General features: G+C 40.2%; 1 protein-coding gene across 2 annotated transcripts in view; it reads right to left on the reverse strand.

The window, feature by feature from the left end:
* Positions 1-16,252, reverse strand: part of LOC127665913 (T-kininogen 1-like) — a 30,519-nt gene that overhangs the window by 10,805 nt on the left and 3,462 nt on the right. For both annotated transcript variants that reach the window (XM_052158533.1, XM_052158532.1), the window contains exons 4-5: positions 3,509-3,681; positions 2,103-2,210 (exon numbers count right to left, since the gene is read on the reverse strand). In XM_052158533.1, the coding sequence (XP_052014493.1) occupies positions 2,103-2,210; positions 3,509-3,681 (281 nt within the window). The remainder of the gene's footprint in view (positions 1-2,102; positions 2,211-3,508; positions 3,682-16,252) is intronic.

The raw sequence follows: 16,252 nt of genomic DNA on the forward strand, positions 1-16,252 counted from the left end.
CACCCTCATATAGGCAGGGAGAAGGGAAACTGGAACAGAGATAACATTTGAAAGGTAAATAAATAAAATAACCAATAAAAAAAATGAAAAAAGTGTGTGCTAAGTTACTAATTATCAAAAAAAAAAAAAAATAGAAATAACACAAGTATCCAAAAGTAGGAGTACTGTGGAAAAAATTATCTATGGTGTCCTTGCTGGAAAATTATTACAGTCATTTTTAAAGATTACCAAGATTTCTAATGACTAGGAAAAGTTCTTAGGTGAAAAAAAAAATAGAGCATGTAAACTAATCACAGGACTGGAGAAATGGTGCCGAGGCTCAGAGCACTAAGTCTTCTCATGGAGGACCAGGGTTTGGTTCCCAGCATCCCACGGCAACTTATGACCACCTACAACTACAGTCCCAAGGGATCTGATGCCCTCGCCAGCCTCTGTGGACACTGTATGTGCATAGTTTATGGATTACACGTGAAGGCAAGAAGCTCATATACTTGAAATAGATAAATAAATCTAAAAATATTAAATAAAACAATCACAACTTTTAAGAAAGAAGAAGTCTCTGAAAAAATTCCCACAACTCTGTTCTCTCTCCACCATTGAGAAAGTCGAAAAGAACGTGCAGCAGCCCTGGGGGTGAGGACCATTCTGTCTGTATTTGTGTTTCCTGATGGCTGGTGGTACTGTGGATCTCCACATGTACTTATTGGCTACCTGTAAATCTGGAAGTGTCTGTTCAGTCCTTTGCCCGATTTAGAAGTGGTCTTTCCTTGGTGTTGAGGTCTGGGATTTTGAACATGATCTTCATACTAAGCCCTTAAAGGGCAAAAGATTCATAAATGTTTCATTTGTGTCTATCTAGTAGAGTCCTTTATGATTTTTTCTGCAACTACAAATCAAAGCATGATCAAGTAGAACATTTGAGAAGTACTGAAGAAATCCCAATAGGTATGCAAAATCAGAAAAAAAAACCTCCCACAACTCTTCCTGAAGGTTAACAGTGTTCTGAATTATAACACATTTATTTCCTATCACTTTTATATTTATATTACTTTACCTTGTATATTTCTTTCTGTATACACAGTTTCCCTTCCTCCTTCCCTCCTTTTCTTAAAAAATTTAAATTGAAAACAAATTTTGAGACAGCACAGTCTCTCTATGTAGCCCTAGATGACCTAGAACTCAGTTTGGAGAACAGACTGGTCTTGAACTCAGGGACATCTGCAGTTTCTGGAGTGTTGATAAAGGTGTGTGTCTTGCTTCCTGTCTTCCTTCATTTATTTTGGTCTTTTTGTTTTCTTTCTGAAACAGCATCTTTTCAACCCAATGATGGCCTCAAAGCCACTGAAGTTAAGGATGATCTTGAACTCCTAATCCTCCTTTCTCCGTGACTCCTGTGAGTACTGTTTGTATCCTGTTTCTTTTTCTTGTCCTTAACATATTACAATGAATTGCTAGCGTCACAGAAGGCTCAGGAAGCAGTATTAATCTATGGTCCTCTGTAACTTGCATAACCATTTCCTAAGGATGCATATAGCATGTGTCTCAAATGTTTTACCATGAAAATTAGCAAAGTGTGATTTAGATTTCCCACCTTTCCCTCATAACATAGAACTCTCAAAGCAGAGGCACTGTATTAAGGAAAAACTATAATAATATTCTGGGAAGTTTATTCCTCAGTCACCTCGGTATTCACTGATCACAGATCAGCGACTGACATCATTTCAATGACAAGATGTCATGCACAGCGGAAGATTCCCAGAATGCTTTTATTAAAATGGCAGAGGAGGGAGGATGAGGAAACACCACAGGAGAGTTTGCAGGAAAGACCCTGTGTGACCATGGAGCACACATGAAGGAGGAGGAGGTCAGGAGGGTATGACAACCCATCACCATGACAAATCCCATTCCTAATCCCTCACAGGATGTAAATATGTAGTGTGACACAAATGGATTCCTTGACCAGCAACTGAGTTCCTAAGACCCTGGGTGGACATGAGTGTGAACTACTAAATGACATATCAGTGTTAAGTCACAAAGCTTGACAGTCCTGGAAACGCTGTCAGCAAAATGTGAAGGATTATCAGTAAATGTCTGCTACTTACACCATTGGGAAGGGACACACAATCTCCATGGAGAGAAGGAAAACGATCCTTTGAACAATTTGTTTGCACAATTGAGTAGACAATGTCAAAAATCGTGCCAGCCACCACCTGAAATGATTTAGGTTGAATGAGTACTTGAACATCAGGTTGAGCAATATTCACAGTGAGCAAAAGTTATAAACGTCTTTAAACATTGAACTGGATAAAATAAGTGCTCAAGAAATATAAACCATTATTATTACTAGGCAATAGTATCACTGAACAAATATTGAGTGTTGTGACAAGCACACATACACACACAGATATATATAAATGTAAAATTATATGCATATATATTATATGTGCATATATTATATATATCATATACATACCATAAATATTATATTTTACATCTATATCTTCTAAGACCCCACAAACATTCTTTCCCAGGTTGCCAAGATTGCCTATATCACCCAGTTTGTGAAGTAACATAATTTTCCAGCTAGAAGCAATGTGAAATATGTGTGGCCTTTGCTGGTGAGCCCTCTGGTTGCAGGTACCAGGCAGTGAGGCTCTCCTGCTTTGTCCTTGGCAGCCCCTTCCCACCATCTGTGTCCATGTTCACCACCGTCTCTATGCTGACTGCTGTACATCAACATAGGTGGGTAAAGTACACTTCTCACACAGGAGCAGGTTAAACTAAAAGTAGAGATTGTTTGTCTCTAAACTGAGGGATTCTGAAGAAACCGAAATTCAAAGGACCAGATGAGCTTTCAGAAAAGCCCTGATAAAGGAGCCAATATAGGATCTGATTCCAAGCTAGGCCTGGTGGTTAAAGACTTTAATCCCAGCATCAGAGGCAGAGGGAGGAAGACTCTGTTTGATTAAGGCTGCCTTGGTTTACAGAGTGAGTTCCAAGGAAGCCAGGACTGTGTATAGACTCTGCCTCAAACAAAGAAAGCAAACAAAGAAAGAAATGATCAGGTTACTAGATATTTCCACTGAACACCTCAAGGAGGAAATGGGCAGAATAATTTAGGGATACAAAGAAAGTCATGCCCACCTTTTAAAAAACAATTTAATATCCTGAGGCCATTTTTAATTAATGAAAGGAAGATAAAAATATAGATTTGCTAAAACCTAAAAGCCAGAATGATATCCATTTTCCATTTCTGGGAAGAAAACATGTGATGCTGAGGGATGGGTTGCAAGACTTTTCCTTTCCTTTAACTTATCTCACAACTCACTTGGACCTCTGAGAAGCTCCCAGCCTTAAGAGTTATTCTCAGGAAAACACAGGACACTCCAGCACCAAGCCAGCATGTGGCCAGGCAGGTCCCTCCTGCCAAAGGTTCATTGTAGGTGACAAAATGCCAGTCTAACAGATATTAACCACATTACATGTCATGAACAATTGAAAAACAAACCTGTCTATGGGCACTTTTTACTTCTCTGAGAGCAAAGAGGTGGGTATGGTCTGTGTTGTTGTTGAAATGTTCGATGGCGTGTTTCAGAACCGGCTCCAGGTCTGGGCTATCTGTCAATATGGGGCGCACACAACCCATACAGGGGAAATTGTGTGTCGTAGTGGGTCCCTTACCTTGACAAAGAACAAACAAAGAGACAGCATTAATAACTGAAAACACATCTCGTATTCAAGGTCCTAAACCCATGAGACCATTTAGAAAGATCCTGAAAACTTGACTTTCTGTAACTCCTGTATGAGTTAAAGATGAGACTGTAGGACTCCTGTGTAGTCAGAGGCAAGATGGAGAGTGTTGGGAAGAGTTATTTTATGCTACACTGTTTATTTCATCTTTTGACAGGGCCTCATATATTCAAGCTTGGTCTGGAACTGTCTATGCAGCGAAGGCTGGCTCCACGTGTCAGGTCTTCTTCCTCTGCTTCTCTCCAGAGGCTTCTAGGCCTGCTGTATGGACTAATGGGGATGGAACCCAGGCCTTCAGGCATAGGAGCTTCTCAGAACAGGGCTCAGGAAGGAAGTTGTGTGAGGAGAATTGTGAGTGCTTGTGAGAACACCAGGAGTACAAGACAGGAGTCTCATGACCTTAGTTTCTTGAAAGCACAGAATTATCCTTGGAGTGAGGGTTCATGCTCCTCCCAGATAGGAATGAATTTACTTCAGATTATTAATTATTGTTATTCAATTAAATCTTTAAATTCTCCTGTATGTGACTGTAGTATTTAGGATTCTCTAGAGTCACAGAACTTATGGAATATCTCTATATATTAGGGTACTTTATTGTAATGGTTACAGCCTGTAGTCCAACTAACCCAACAATGGGTTAAGTTGTGAATGGTAAGTCCAAAGGATGACAGTTGCTCAGTCCTCAAGGCTAGTTGTCTCACCTGGTCTTCTGTATAATCTGGAATCCAGAAGAGTTAGGTTCCAACAGATGTGCTGGCAAGGAAATGCAAGCACATGAAGAAGAGTGAGTCTTCCTTCTTCCAGCATCTTTATGTCGGCCACCACAGAAGGTATGGTTCAGATTAAAAGTGTATACCACCATGCCTAGATCTGGAACTTGCTTAGTCCCAGGCCGACCTTGCACTCAGAGATCTCCTTGCCTCAGTCTCCTGGGATTAAAGGTTAGTACTACCTTGCTTGGGCCTAAGCTTTTCATGGCCACCATGCCTCAAGGTCTCCATGTCAAGATCCAGGTCAGAAATGTGTGTCTTCTAGCCTCAGTATCTGGATCACAGGTGAGTTCTCCATTTCTGGATTGCAGTTCATTCCAGATGTGGTCAACTTGACAACCATGAATAACTATCACATTGACTTTATGGACAAACATGATTTTGTCACATTTGGCTTCTCCCTGTGATTGTATACAGCTCGAACTCATGAGAACCTTACTGAGCTGACCTTTTATAACCCTCAGAGAACACATGATCTGAAGCTCTGAATAAAGGTGGTTAGTTCCTGAGCCTGTACTCTGCCTCATTTATCAGCTCCAGTATCAGGTCCCACCAACATTAGAGTGGTGAATTTAGCTGGGCTGCATCTTTAGGCCCCAATGTTAATGGATTTTCATGATCACACTAATACATAGCTCACCGTTTTATAAAATGGAGCACATTACAGATACATCTTTTTTTTTTCAAGGTTAACAAGAGCTCCCTGACATCTGATAAAGCCAGGCTAATGCTTTGGCTCCTGAGAAGAGCTCTCCCTGCTAAACAGGATTGTGTTTCCATTTTCATGTCATACAGTATTGTTAAACTTCTTTAGCTTTACATTTAGTGTTGCCGTCATCTAAAACAAGCCATTGTGAGGTAGTGTGCTGGCCAGAAGAATTTCTCTCTGTTTTCATATGACTAAACCACAAGGCAAGAGGCTTTCTCTTTAGTCAGCCTGAGAGGAGCCTTTCTTTCCTTGAAGTCCATCTGACCTTGATATCCCCATGCAGGTGCTGAGCTATGCTCTAGGGAGTCATTAATGTCACATCTGTGAAGGGATGATGGTCAGGTGGAAAGGACAAAGTGTAGTCAGATAATTTCATGGGATGAGAAAGAGCTAGGAAAGACCAGAGAGGGCTAAGGGAGAAAGTCTACAAAAAACATGAGCACACTGAGCTAGAAGGAAGAATGTGGCAGGAGGCATCAACAGACATGAGAGGGGGAGAGGTGTAGGGGGCAGAGAGAAAGGGCAGATAGCACTGAGAAATCAGGATGGGAAAGGCACAGGAGTGTGGGAGGTGGCATCTATTCAGTTTGTCAGAGTGTCCAGTGTGCTACAGAGAGGGCCAGGATGTGGAGAGCCTTATTGGGGTGCCATGCTGCCTGGCAGTTAGCCTGACATTGACCAAGGATGAGGGCTCAAGCAGGAATCTGACATTAGGGCATAATAGGGAAGTAGGATAAGGCAGGAATTTTTATCTTAGGGTGGAACGAGAGAAGCAGTTCAGAATCTTCAGGCAAGATTCTGGGCTTGGTCAAGGAAGTGGGCTCAGTTATTTTGGTCATCTTTACACCCACCTGGAAACAACTGTCACTGAAATAATGTGGGACTTTGCTTACTGCCTTGACAACTTTGTGTTTACTGTCTTGCTTATTCCTTATTGTACTACTATTGACCTTAATTCCTGCTTGTAATTAAATCGGTATAAAAAGGGATTGAGAATTATTAAACCCGCCCTTCAGTCTCAAAATTGACTGGAGTCATGCTATAGTTTTGTCTAATTGTTTTTTTCTTTTCAAACAGCTGGAGAACCTGTTGACTGACTGAGCAGGCTTAGTCAGGTGGTGCCCAATGTGGGCCTCCAGAAAGCAGGGTACAGTGAAGGACACCACAGGAAAAGGAAGCACACCCAGAGGAAAAGTGGGCCAGTGGTGATAAACCTTGTAGAAGGACAAGGTGAAGGTAAAGTGTGTTTTGTGTATGTGTTTAGAGTCATGCTAAATGTTAGAGAAGCAAAGGTTCTTTTTTTATAGGTGCTTTTAGTCTTTGGACCCTGCCTAGGGACAGTTTACACCCTAGACATGAGAGGATGGGCTAGAGAAAAGCAGTCCTTCCTGACAGTCTGGGAAGCTTTGGCAAAAGAGAAGGAAAATGAACTTAAGCTGTCTTAGAGCTCTCCTAGGGACAGAAGGAGGTTGGGAGAAGTCCTGTCTCCTCTGGTTCCTACTGGAGGTTCTGGGTCCCTTAGGTAGGATATCTGGGTCCCTTCAGAACCTCTAATTCTCTTCCCTCTTTGTCTATTGTTTGTCCTTGGTGCGCCAATTTGTCCATGTCTGTCAAAATTGACTGTCTTATGTTAAGTCTGTGTTTTGTGTTTTTGTTTCGATTGATTGTTCATGTTTCATGTTCAAAAGAAAAAATGGTTAAAACTTTATCTGCTGGTTGTTCACCCTTAGATTTAGTTTTAACTAATTTCATAAAAAGAGAAAAAGAGAAAAAAAAAAGGTCTCAGTTGGCCTTTGGAGACCGGCACCTGTAGTTAGGAATCTAGCACAGCTGAGAAGCCCCGCCAGGAGCTTCTCTGTACCAGCCAGTCTTAAAGGGACCAGAAGCTTCTTGGCTTCTATGGTAAGGGAGCTGGTGGCTGTTTATCCTATAAAAATCTCCGTAATTGTGATTATTGCGTTCAGCAGGTAACAAGGAGCTGCTCTCTTGAAATTACAGCAAAAAAGGATAAGAAAAATGTTGTTTGGTCAAATTTATAAGATGTGTGTATCCACTTCATTTTATTTCTGATTGGTTTTAGAGGTATAAATATATCCTGCATGTCTTGGTTATTAAGTATTGGCTTATAAGTTATTGGGTACGATTAAAAAAAGTGTAACGTTGGTAAAGAAAGTTAGCTTAAAACTGGTAACTCAGGTTTGGAGTAATTTTAAAAAAACACATGGCATGATCCAGCCCAGGAAATCAGGTCTCAAAAGATACTTCTAAATTGGGATATTTTGTGTAATTCTTATCCTAAAAATTAGACTTATAAGGGATAAGGTTTAAAACAATGTTTCTTTAATGAGGTATTAAAAGTTGCACTGTCAAGCATTCATATATAAGAACTGGCAGCCAAACTTTGTAGTGTGAAAGTAATGCCTTTGGTATTGATTGTAAAGAGAATGGAAATCATTTGAAATGTAAATAAATTATATCGAATAAAAAAAAAGAAAAAAAAAGAGAGAATGGATTGTTTAAAATTGGGTTTTGTTTTCCATAGTTGTAGTTATTCTCTGATATTTCAAGAGAAACTTAACAATTAAGGCTGAACTGCCAGTGTTCCATTGACTGCAGTTTGCAGTCTGATCACAGGCTCATGATTCTTAACTCACCCATATTTTGTAATTAGGATGATTTTGAGAGTGAAAAAAGGTTTAAAATAGCTGTGGCCAGTACAGCCCGCTGCCCCTTTTATGAAAGCTTTACTGGATACAGTGGTAGAAGCAAAATTTAACCCAAGATTGAAAAGGAGATCTCAGTAGGAATTTATTTTATACCAAACAGGGTCCTGATGAACTGTTTCAGTAATTTGTGGATAGCCAAAAATAAAACATGAGTAGACCCTCAAGCAGGAGTTTCTTTTGTTACACTGTTGGCTTATGAGAATGCTAATGTAGTCTGCCACACAGTCATCCAGCCATACAAAGCAAAGACAGATTTACATTGGACCCTTATACAATCGGGGTCTGGCTATGGCTGCTGCCTTGCAGGAGTCTAGACTACAAGGAATGCTTTCACAGTGCTGAGGTGATAAGGAATGATTTAAGTATGGGGCATAAATAATTTTAGGAAAGATTGTTCAAAAAATTAAAGACAGACATGTAGTAGAATTGCTCCCCAGAAGTCTGTCCTCACCATAGGAGGACTCTTTTTGGGCCTGGCCTCAGGCAATAGACTCAGATAAAGAAATATTTACATTTGAAGTTGCAAAGCTCTGGGAAGCCTCTGTAGCTTGTGTGACACTCCCTGCCTTGGGAAGTTTTTTGGTCCTTGCCTCGCCTTCAGCAAATTCCTCTTAGGTCAAAGCAGCATTATTTCAGATCTATCAAGGTGTTGTTTAAAATAAAGTTCAAATTTAAGACTTATGAAAGATTAATGAGGCTATGGAACTTACAAAGTCATTAAAATCTGGTCTGCCTACCTCATAGAGTTATTATGGATTTGGAGAATTGATTTTACGTTATTCCTTTGCATCCTAATAATGGTAAAGGGTTTGTGAAGTGCTCTCATTGGAAAGTTTTGCCTCAAGGAATGGCTAATAGCTTCACCTTATGTGAGAAAAAAACTTTTGTCTCTGCTTCAATACAAGAAGCTAGGACTTTGAATTTTTCAGTGTATATTATTCATGGAGTTTCATTACAGGCCTTTGCTCTTACAAAGGGCTTTAAAATTTTGGGGAGTAGTTGTAGTTCCAGAAAAGATTCAAAGGAAATATCTTTTTCAATATTTGGGATATCAGTTATATCCAAAATGAATTGTAGCACAGAAAATTCAAATAAGAAAAGATAATTTACTTACTTTAAGTGATTTTTTAAAAGTTATTAGAAGATATTAATTGACTAAAACCTCATCTTAAGCGTACTATAGGAGAACTTAAACCTCTATTTGATACCCTCAAGGGGGATGCAAATCCCAATTCCCCTAGACAATTAACTAATGAGGAATGAATAGCTTTGCAGAAAGTAGAGGAAGCTATTAACCAACAACAGATACATTATATGGACTATGATCAATTATTGGCTGCTTGCATTCTTGCTACAAGTCACACGCCAACAGCAGTCCTTTGGCAGAAGGGACCACTACTGTGGATTCATCTTTCTCCAAAGAAAGTTTTAACACCTTATTACGAAGCTGTTGCTGTGTTAATACAGAATTGTAGGATAGAATCAAGAAAATATTTTGGGAAAGAACCTGATGAAATATTTATTCTTTATTCCAAACAACAATTAAATTGGTTATTGCAAAATACTGATATTTGGCCTATTGCATGTGCAAATTTTCTAGGCAAAATTGATAATCATTATCTAAAAGACAAATTGTTACAATTTGCCTATATGCATGCTTTTGTATTCCCTGTGAATTTACGTATGCATTCCATAGAGAATGTGCTCACTGTATTTACAGATGGCTCATCTAATGGGAAGACTGCATATGTGATTGAATCACGGGTCCATTCTCTTGAGTTTCCCCCTGCTTCAGCACAAATAATTGAACTATGTGCTGTGGCTGCTGTTTTTGAAATACTGAAAAACCACACTTTTAATTTGTATACTGATAGTCAATATATAGCTCATGGCTTTCAATTACTTGAAACTATTCCTTTTTTAGATATTGCTAATTATCAAATTTTGCAATTATTCATGCAAATACAACCCAATTTAAGAGAACGTACAGTTCTCTATTTTGTAGGCCATTTAAGAGCTCATACTGGATTGCCAGGACCCCTTAGTGAGGGCAATGCCACAGCTGATTTATATACCAGGAAGGTTATAGGTCTTACATGGGAACAATTAGTTAAACAATCTAATTCTTTACATCATCAAAATAGTAATAGCTCGAGACAGCAATTTGGTATTTCTAGAGAATGTGCACGTCAAATTATAAAGACTTGTCCTCAATGTCCTTCATTTCTACCTGTACCACATAACAGTGTTAATCTTAGGGAACTTATACCTAATCAATTATGGCAAATAGATGTTACTCACATTTCCGACTTTGGAAAATTAAAATATGTACATGTGACTATTGACACCTTCTCAAGCTTTCTAGTTGCCACTGCTTTAATAGGAGAAGCAACTGAAAACGTAATTAGTCATTGCCTGCTCTGCTTTTCTATATTGGGTTTTCCCAATCAGATTAAAACAAATAATAGAACTGGCTATTGCAGTCAAGCATTTGAGACTTTCTGCAGACAGTTTAATATCACCCATATTACTTGGATTCTTTATAATCCTCAAGGACAAGGCATTGTAGAACAGGTATTGTGGAACTTTAAAACAATATCTTCATAAAATAAAAAGGGTGAATTATATACACATATACACCACATATACCTCCATATATACACCACAAAAATTATTTAAATCATGTTCTTTTTTATTTTAAAATTTTTAAAATTTGGATGCCAAGGAACTCTCTGCTGAGTGTCTATGGCACCCTACATCTAGGCATACTTATGCCTAGGTGAAATGGAAGGATCCACATACTGGTGTATGTCATGATCCCAATCAGGTATTTAATATGGGGAAGAGAGTGTGTTTGTGTTTTTTCTACAGGATCGAAAGAGCATGCTAGCTGCCAGTGTGATTGGTGTGACATGCTGTTTCTGGATAAAGAATGATGCTGACATGTAAGCTTGCTGAGTGCCCTGACAATGGTGACAGAAAAGCTGTTCTGGACATTTGCTCCTGACCCACCTTTGTTTGCCTATATCCCAGACTGGACAAGTTGCTTTGCTTCGAGATTTTAGACCTTGTGGGACAGAGAACATGGAGACTGAAAACTGACTTAGAAAAATCAATCAAATAGAGAAGTTGTTATAATGACTCTTTCTATCCTTAATGTGACCAGTTATTCTGACTCAATCATGGACTGGTATAGAAATCAATCCAATATTGGAAATGACAGACTTCATTTGGAATGCTGGTTCTGGACATTTTCAGAGACATATTTGGAAGTTAGCTGCAGTTCTTTATGATGTTATGTTAGCCATAGATAAAATTGGGACAGGATATGATTTCAAGCGAGTGTTAGTACATATGTTAAAGCTCCTAATCTTTTATTAATTGGTCATGTCAAAATTACTTTTGTCTCTTCCACAGTATTTAATGTAAGTTGTATTGATTGTACACTTTCTAATTGTGTTAGTGTGTTGAAAACTGGCATGTCCGTTATGGTGATTTATCAACCAGCCTTTTGTCTTATTACCTGTGAATATTACAGGACCTTGGTATTCTTGCAGGTACTGGAGGAAGTGAGTCAAGCTTTAAGCAGAAGCAAGAGAGCAGTGGGCTTGATTATTACTGGTATAGCAGCTTTAATTGCATTGATAGCTAGCACCACTGCCTCTGTAATTGCCTTGACACAAGAGGTTAAGACAGCTAATTTTGTTAATCATTTAGCAAAAAAATGTTACTAACGTTCTTAGTATTTAAGAAGTCTTAGATAGGCATTTGGAGCAATGGATTGATACTCTTTATGATACCATTCAAATTATTGGAGAGCAGGTCCAGAGTTTAAAAGTAAGAAGTCATCTCGAGTGCCATGTTAAATATCAATGGATTTGCGTTACTTCTAAAGTTTACAATGATTAAGTCACTATAATGGGGAAAGGGTTCAAAAACACTTGCAGGGTATTTGGCACAATTCCAACATTTCTCTAGATGTTTTAGCTTTGCATACTGAGATTATAAATTTAAACAATGCTGCTCTACTGAGCTTTGATGCTGCCAATATTGCTGGCAAAATTATCCATAGCCTGAAGTCAGTATTTCCATCCTGGTCAAGCTTTAAGAAAGGCTTGATCATGCTAGCCCTTCTTGTCCTGGGAATACTTCTATTCCTGTCCATCATGTTAAAGCTTGTCTTTAACAATATTGATCTGATGGCAGCCAAGGTACATGGCTTGAAACTGAGAATGAACCCCCAAACAGAGTCACTAATATAACAGGCTAGAAAGTCAAGGATGGGTAAGATTCTACACAAAGCCTTACTGACCAAAGGCAGAGACATGTGCCAAAAGGCCGTGTTTATTAATAAATACTAATAAGTCAGTGTTTGCTTAGTAATCCCTAATAAGGCCATGTTTGTTCAATTAATACAAACAAGCTGCATGTGATCTTGTTGACGGGTAAGGAAGGCCCTCTTGTGAGAATGACCTAAGTCAGGCTCAGCCTTGCTTATGAAATAAAAAGGGAGAGATGTGGAGAGCCTTATTGGGGTGCCATGCTGCCTGGCAGTTAGCCTGACATTGACCAAGGACAAGGGCTCAAGCAGGAATCTGACATTAGGGCATAATAGGGAAGTAGGTTAAGGCAGGAATTTTTATCTTAGGGTGTAATGAGAGAAGCAAACTTCAGGCAAGATTCTGGGCTTGGACAAGAAAGTAGGCTCAGGTATTTTGGTCATCCTCACACACCCTTGGAAACAACTGTCACTGAAATGATGTGGGACTTTGCTTACTGCCTTGACAATTTTGTGTTTACTGTCTTGCTTATTCCTTATTGTACTACTATTGACCTTAATTCCTGCATGTAATTAAATCGGTATAAAAAAAGAATTGAAAATTATGAAGCCTGCCCTTCAGTCTCAGAATTGACAGGGGTCATGCTGTAGATTTGTCTAATTGTCTCTTTCTTTTCAATCCTCACTCCTGTACTGGAGAACCTGTTGACTGACTGAGCAGGCTTGGTCACCAGTTTGATGTAGGTACTGTTGTAGAGAGGAGGCTGTGCTCCAGGCAGAAGATACTGACCCTGTTTAGAAGCACTATCTATATCCAAAGTTCACAAGTTCATTGACAAATCTAATGAGAGCTGTATCCTCTCACTAGGAAAATGCAAATAATCAATATTTACATAGAATTTAGGATTCCCATAGACTCTCAGAAGTGAAGAATATGCTGATGTGGAATGAGGAACCACTCCATGATTTGCAATAAAACAGTCACATATTTTTATAGGCATTTATATGAAATGTCCACGGTGAGAGCCCTGTCTGATAGAGGATGGCTGCAGAGAGTGGTATGATCTGCAGAGATACCACCTCAGGACCAAAGGCTCTCTTATCTGTTGGGAACACACTTCCTGGGAGCCTACTGTCCTTGGATCTCTCCTCCCACCGCTGTCTCCCTCCCTCCCCCTCCCCTCTTTCTTTTTGAAACAAGGTCTCATATACCCCAGGATATCCTCCAGGTTACTCTGGAGTTGATGATGAACTTAAAGTCCTAGTCCTCCTGCCTCAACCTCCCCAGTGTGGGAATTATGGATATGCACTATCATCATACTCACATGAAGTTGGATCTTAAATGTGTTGCAAAGCCCAATTCAGGTAATTTGTTGCAGTAGCTGAAAGATGACTTATCACAATAGTTATGATCTGGTCAGTAGGCTAAGTCTTGGGCTATGCTGCTGAAAACCAACCTGTCCATCATTGCTTGCTGTGCAATACAGCTCTCCTCAGGACTGTGTGGTATATGGTATATTTACTGCTGTCAGAAAAACCTTATAAACAGTTTTCTCTTCTCTGCTTGCAGAAGAGGTTGGATCAGGGAACTGGACAGTTCTATAACTGTTGAGAATTTGATGGGAAGGTTGGGAGACTTACAGATCAAAAGAGGTGAAAACCACAGGAGCTGTGGAGATGACCAGGGTGGATTTGCACACACACACACACACACACACACACACACACACACACACACACACACGAGCTGTCTCTCATTCAGGACAGAATGGAGTAGGAGAAGACATCAGGCTTGAAGGATGGAAGAGTGAGAAGGGTGATGTTCCTTTCCTGGGTAACTGAGTGCCCTCCATGCTGCGTATTTCTATACAGATGGCTTTGAAATATGAGCAGAACTTTTCACTGCTGATGGGAGCTGATGAGCTCTTCTGTGCCTTAGGCTGATTCCTTTAAATGCAGCTTCTTACAAGAGCTGAAGTTTGGTGCCTTTGCAGGTTCTATATGGACAACTTAGGCCAGTGTATGGAAAACACGCCCTTATGGAGAGTAACCATATCAAAGACTCTGAAGATGCTGCTCCAGGGATCTCTCTCTCTCTCTCTCTCTCTCTCTCTCTCTCTCTCTCTCTCTCTCTCTCTCTCCCTCCCAGAGGACAGCCCCCAGGAAGGTTTTCATGATTGGCATCGCCCATACCACTCATCCCTCTATAAACCCTTGGAACCTTTACAACAAAATGATAATATTGGCTGTATCTGTTAATAAGTTGCTTTTTATTTTTATTCTTTTTAAAAAAGATTTGTTTATTTAATGTATATGAACGCACTGTTCTTGTCTTCAGACATACCAGAGGAGGGCATTTGATCTTATTACAGATGGTGTTGAGCCACCATGTAGTTGCTGGGAATTGAACTCAGTACCTCTGAAAAGCAGTCAGTGCTCTTAACTACTGAGCCACCATCTCTCTAGCCCTTATCTTTATTAATAAACGATGGTCTTTTGCTCTTTTAAGTAAGGACCTTCTCTAACCACTCTCTTACAGAGTACCTTTATAACATTAGGTAGGTTACATCACTGTTCAGTTCTTACTGACCTGTAATGGGTGGAGGAGTTAATGTATGTAAAGTCCCCAGATGACATCTGCTCAGTGAGTGTCAGCTATCCTTGTCATACAGAGTCTGTGTTAAGATGCCCAGACATTGCATGTTAGATTTATCATATCATTTCCTAGCACCCCATCCTGTCAAGGGTGCAGTTAAATTATGGCCCTTCTGAGTCAAGGAAAAGGAAAAGGAAAAAGAAAAGGAAAAGGAAGATGATAGAAATTTAGAATGAAGCTGGATGTGGTGGTACACAACTGTAGTTCCAACACTAAGGAAACAGAGGGAGGCGGATCTCTGTGAGTTCCACGCCATTTTGGTCTACAGATCCAGCTCCAGGACCGTCAGCATTGTATATTGAAACTGTGTATTGGAAAACAAAACATAACCAAGTACAAAAAAACAAAAAACATAAAAGGAGAAGGAGGATGAGGATGGGAAGGGGAAGAAGAATAAGGAAGAGGAGGAGGATGAGGACGAAGATGATGAGGAGGGGAAGGGGAAGGAGGAGGACGAGGAGGAGGAAGACAAGGACGAGGAGGACAAGGAGGAGGACAAGGAGCATGAGGGGGAGCAGAGGGGGAGAGGGAAGAGGAAGGGGAAGAAGAGGAGGAGGAGGAGGAGGAGGACGACGAGGAGGAGGAGGAGAAGGAGGAAGAAGAAGAAGAAGAAGAAGAAGAAGAAGAAGAAGAAGAAGAAGAAGAAGAAGAAGAAGAAGAAGAAGAAGAAGAAGAAGAAGAAGAAGAAGAAGAAGAAGAAGAAGAAGTGGTGTTAAGGGTTGATCTTATGCTATTTATTTTGTAATACTAAGTTGAGGACCCAAAGACCTGGTTGTCCTAGAGACTAGAGAGTCCACACATACATCTTGGCCCCAAGTAATTCTTATTGGTAAATAAAGATGCCAACCATCCATAGCCGGGCAGAAGGCGTTTAGATAGTGTTTAGCTTTCCTGGGATTGGGGGTCAGAGAGAGATGCCCCGGGGAGAAGAAGGTGCAGGAAAAGAAGAAGCTGCCATGTATTATGTGAGCCACAGACACACGGCCCTGAGGCAGCCCACTGGAGTTAAGAGCAGCCCAGATGAAGCACAGGAAGTAATAGTTTGGCATTATTTATAGGAAAGTGGGTTCTAACAGTATAGATGGCAGGCGGCTGCCCAGCATTTGTACTATTGCAAATATGAAGGTCTTTCACCCAGGAACTGAATGACCTAAGGTGAGGTAGAAACCCTGAGACAGGATTACATAATTTCTACAATTATGAAAGAAGGAATGATTCTAGACCAGCGTGTACCTCAAAGCCCACACTCGGCTCCATGTAGGATGCTGAGTAGGACTGGAGGCAGATTCCTGGAGCCTCATCCTTTGTCAGCCAGCCCAGAATCCCCACCTCCACCCACCCTCCCTGACACAGCACAGGGAG

This window comes from Apodemus sylvaticus, chromosome 15 (genome assembly GCF_947179515.1).
Source record: "Apodemus sylvaticus chromosome 15, mApoSyl1.1, whole genome shotgun sequence".
Lineage (NCBI taxonomy): Eukaryota > Metazoa > Chordata > Mammalia > Rodentia > Muridae > Apodemus > Apodemus sylvaticus.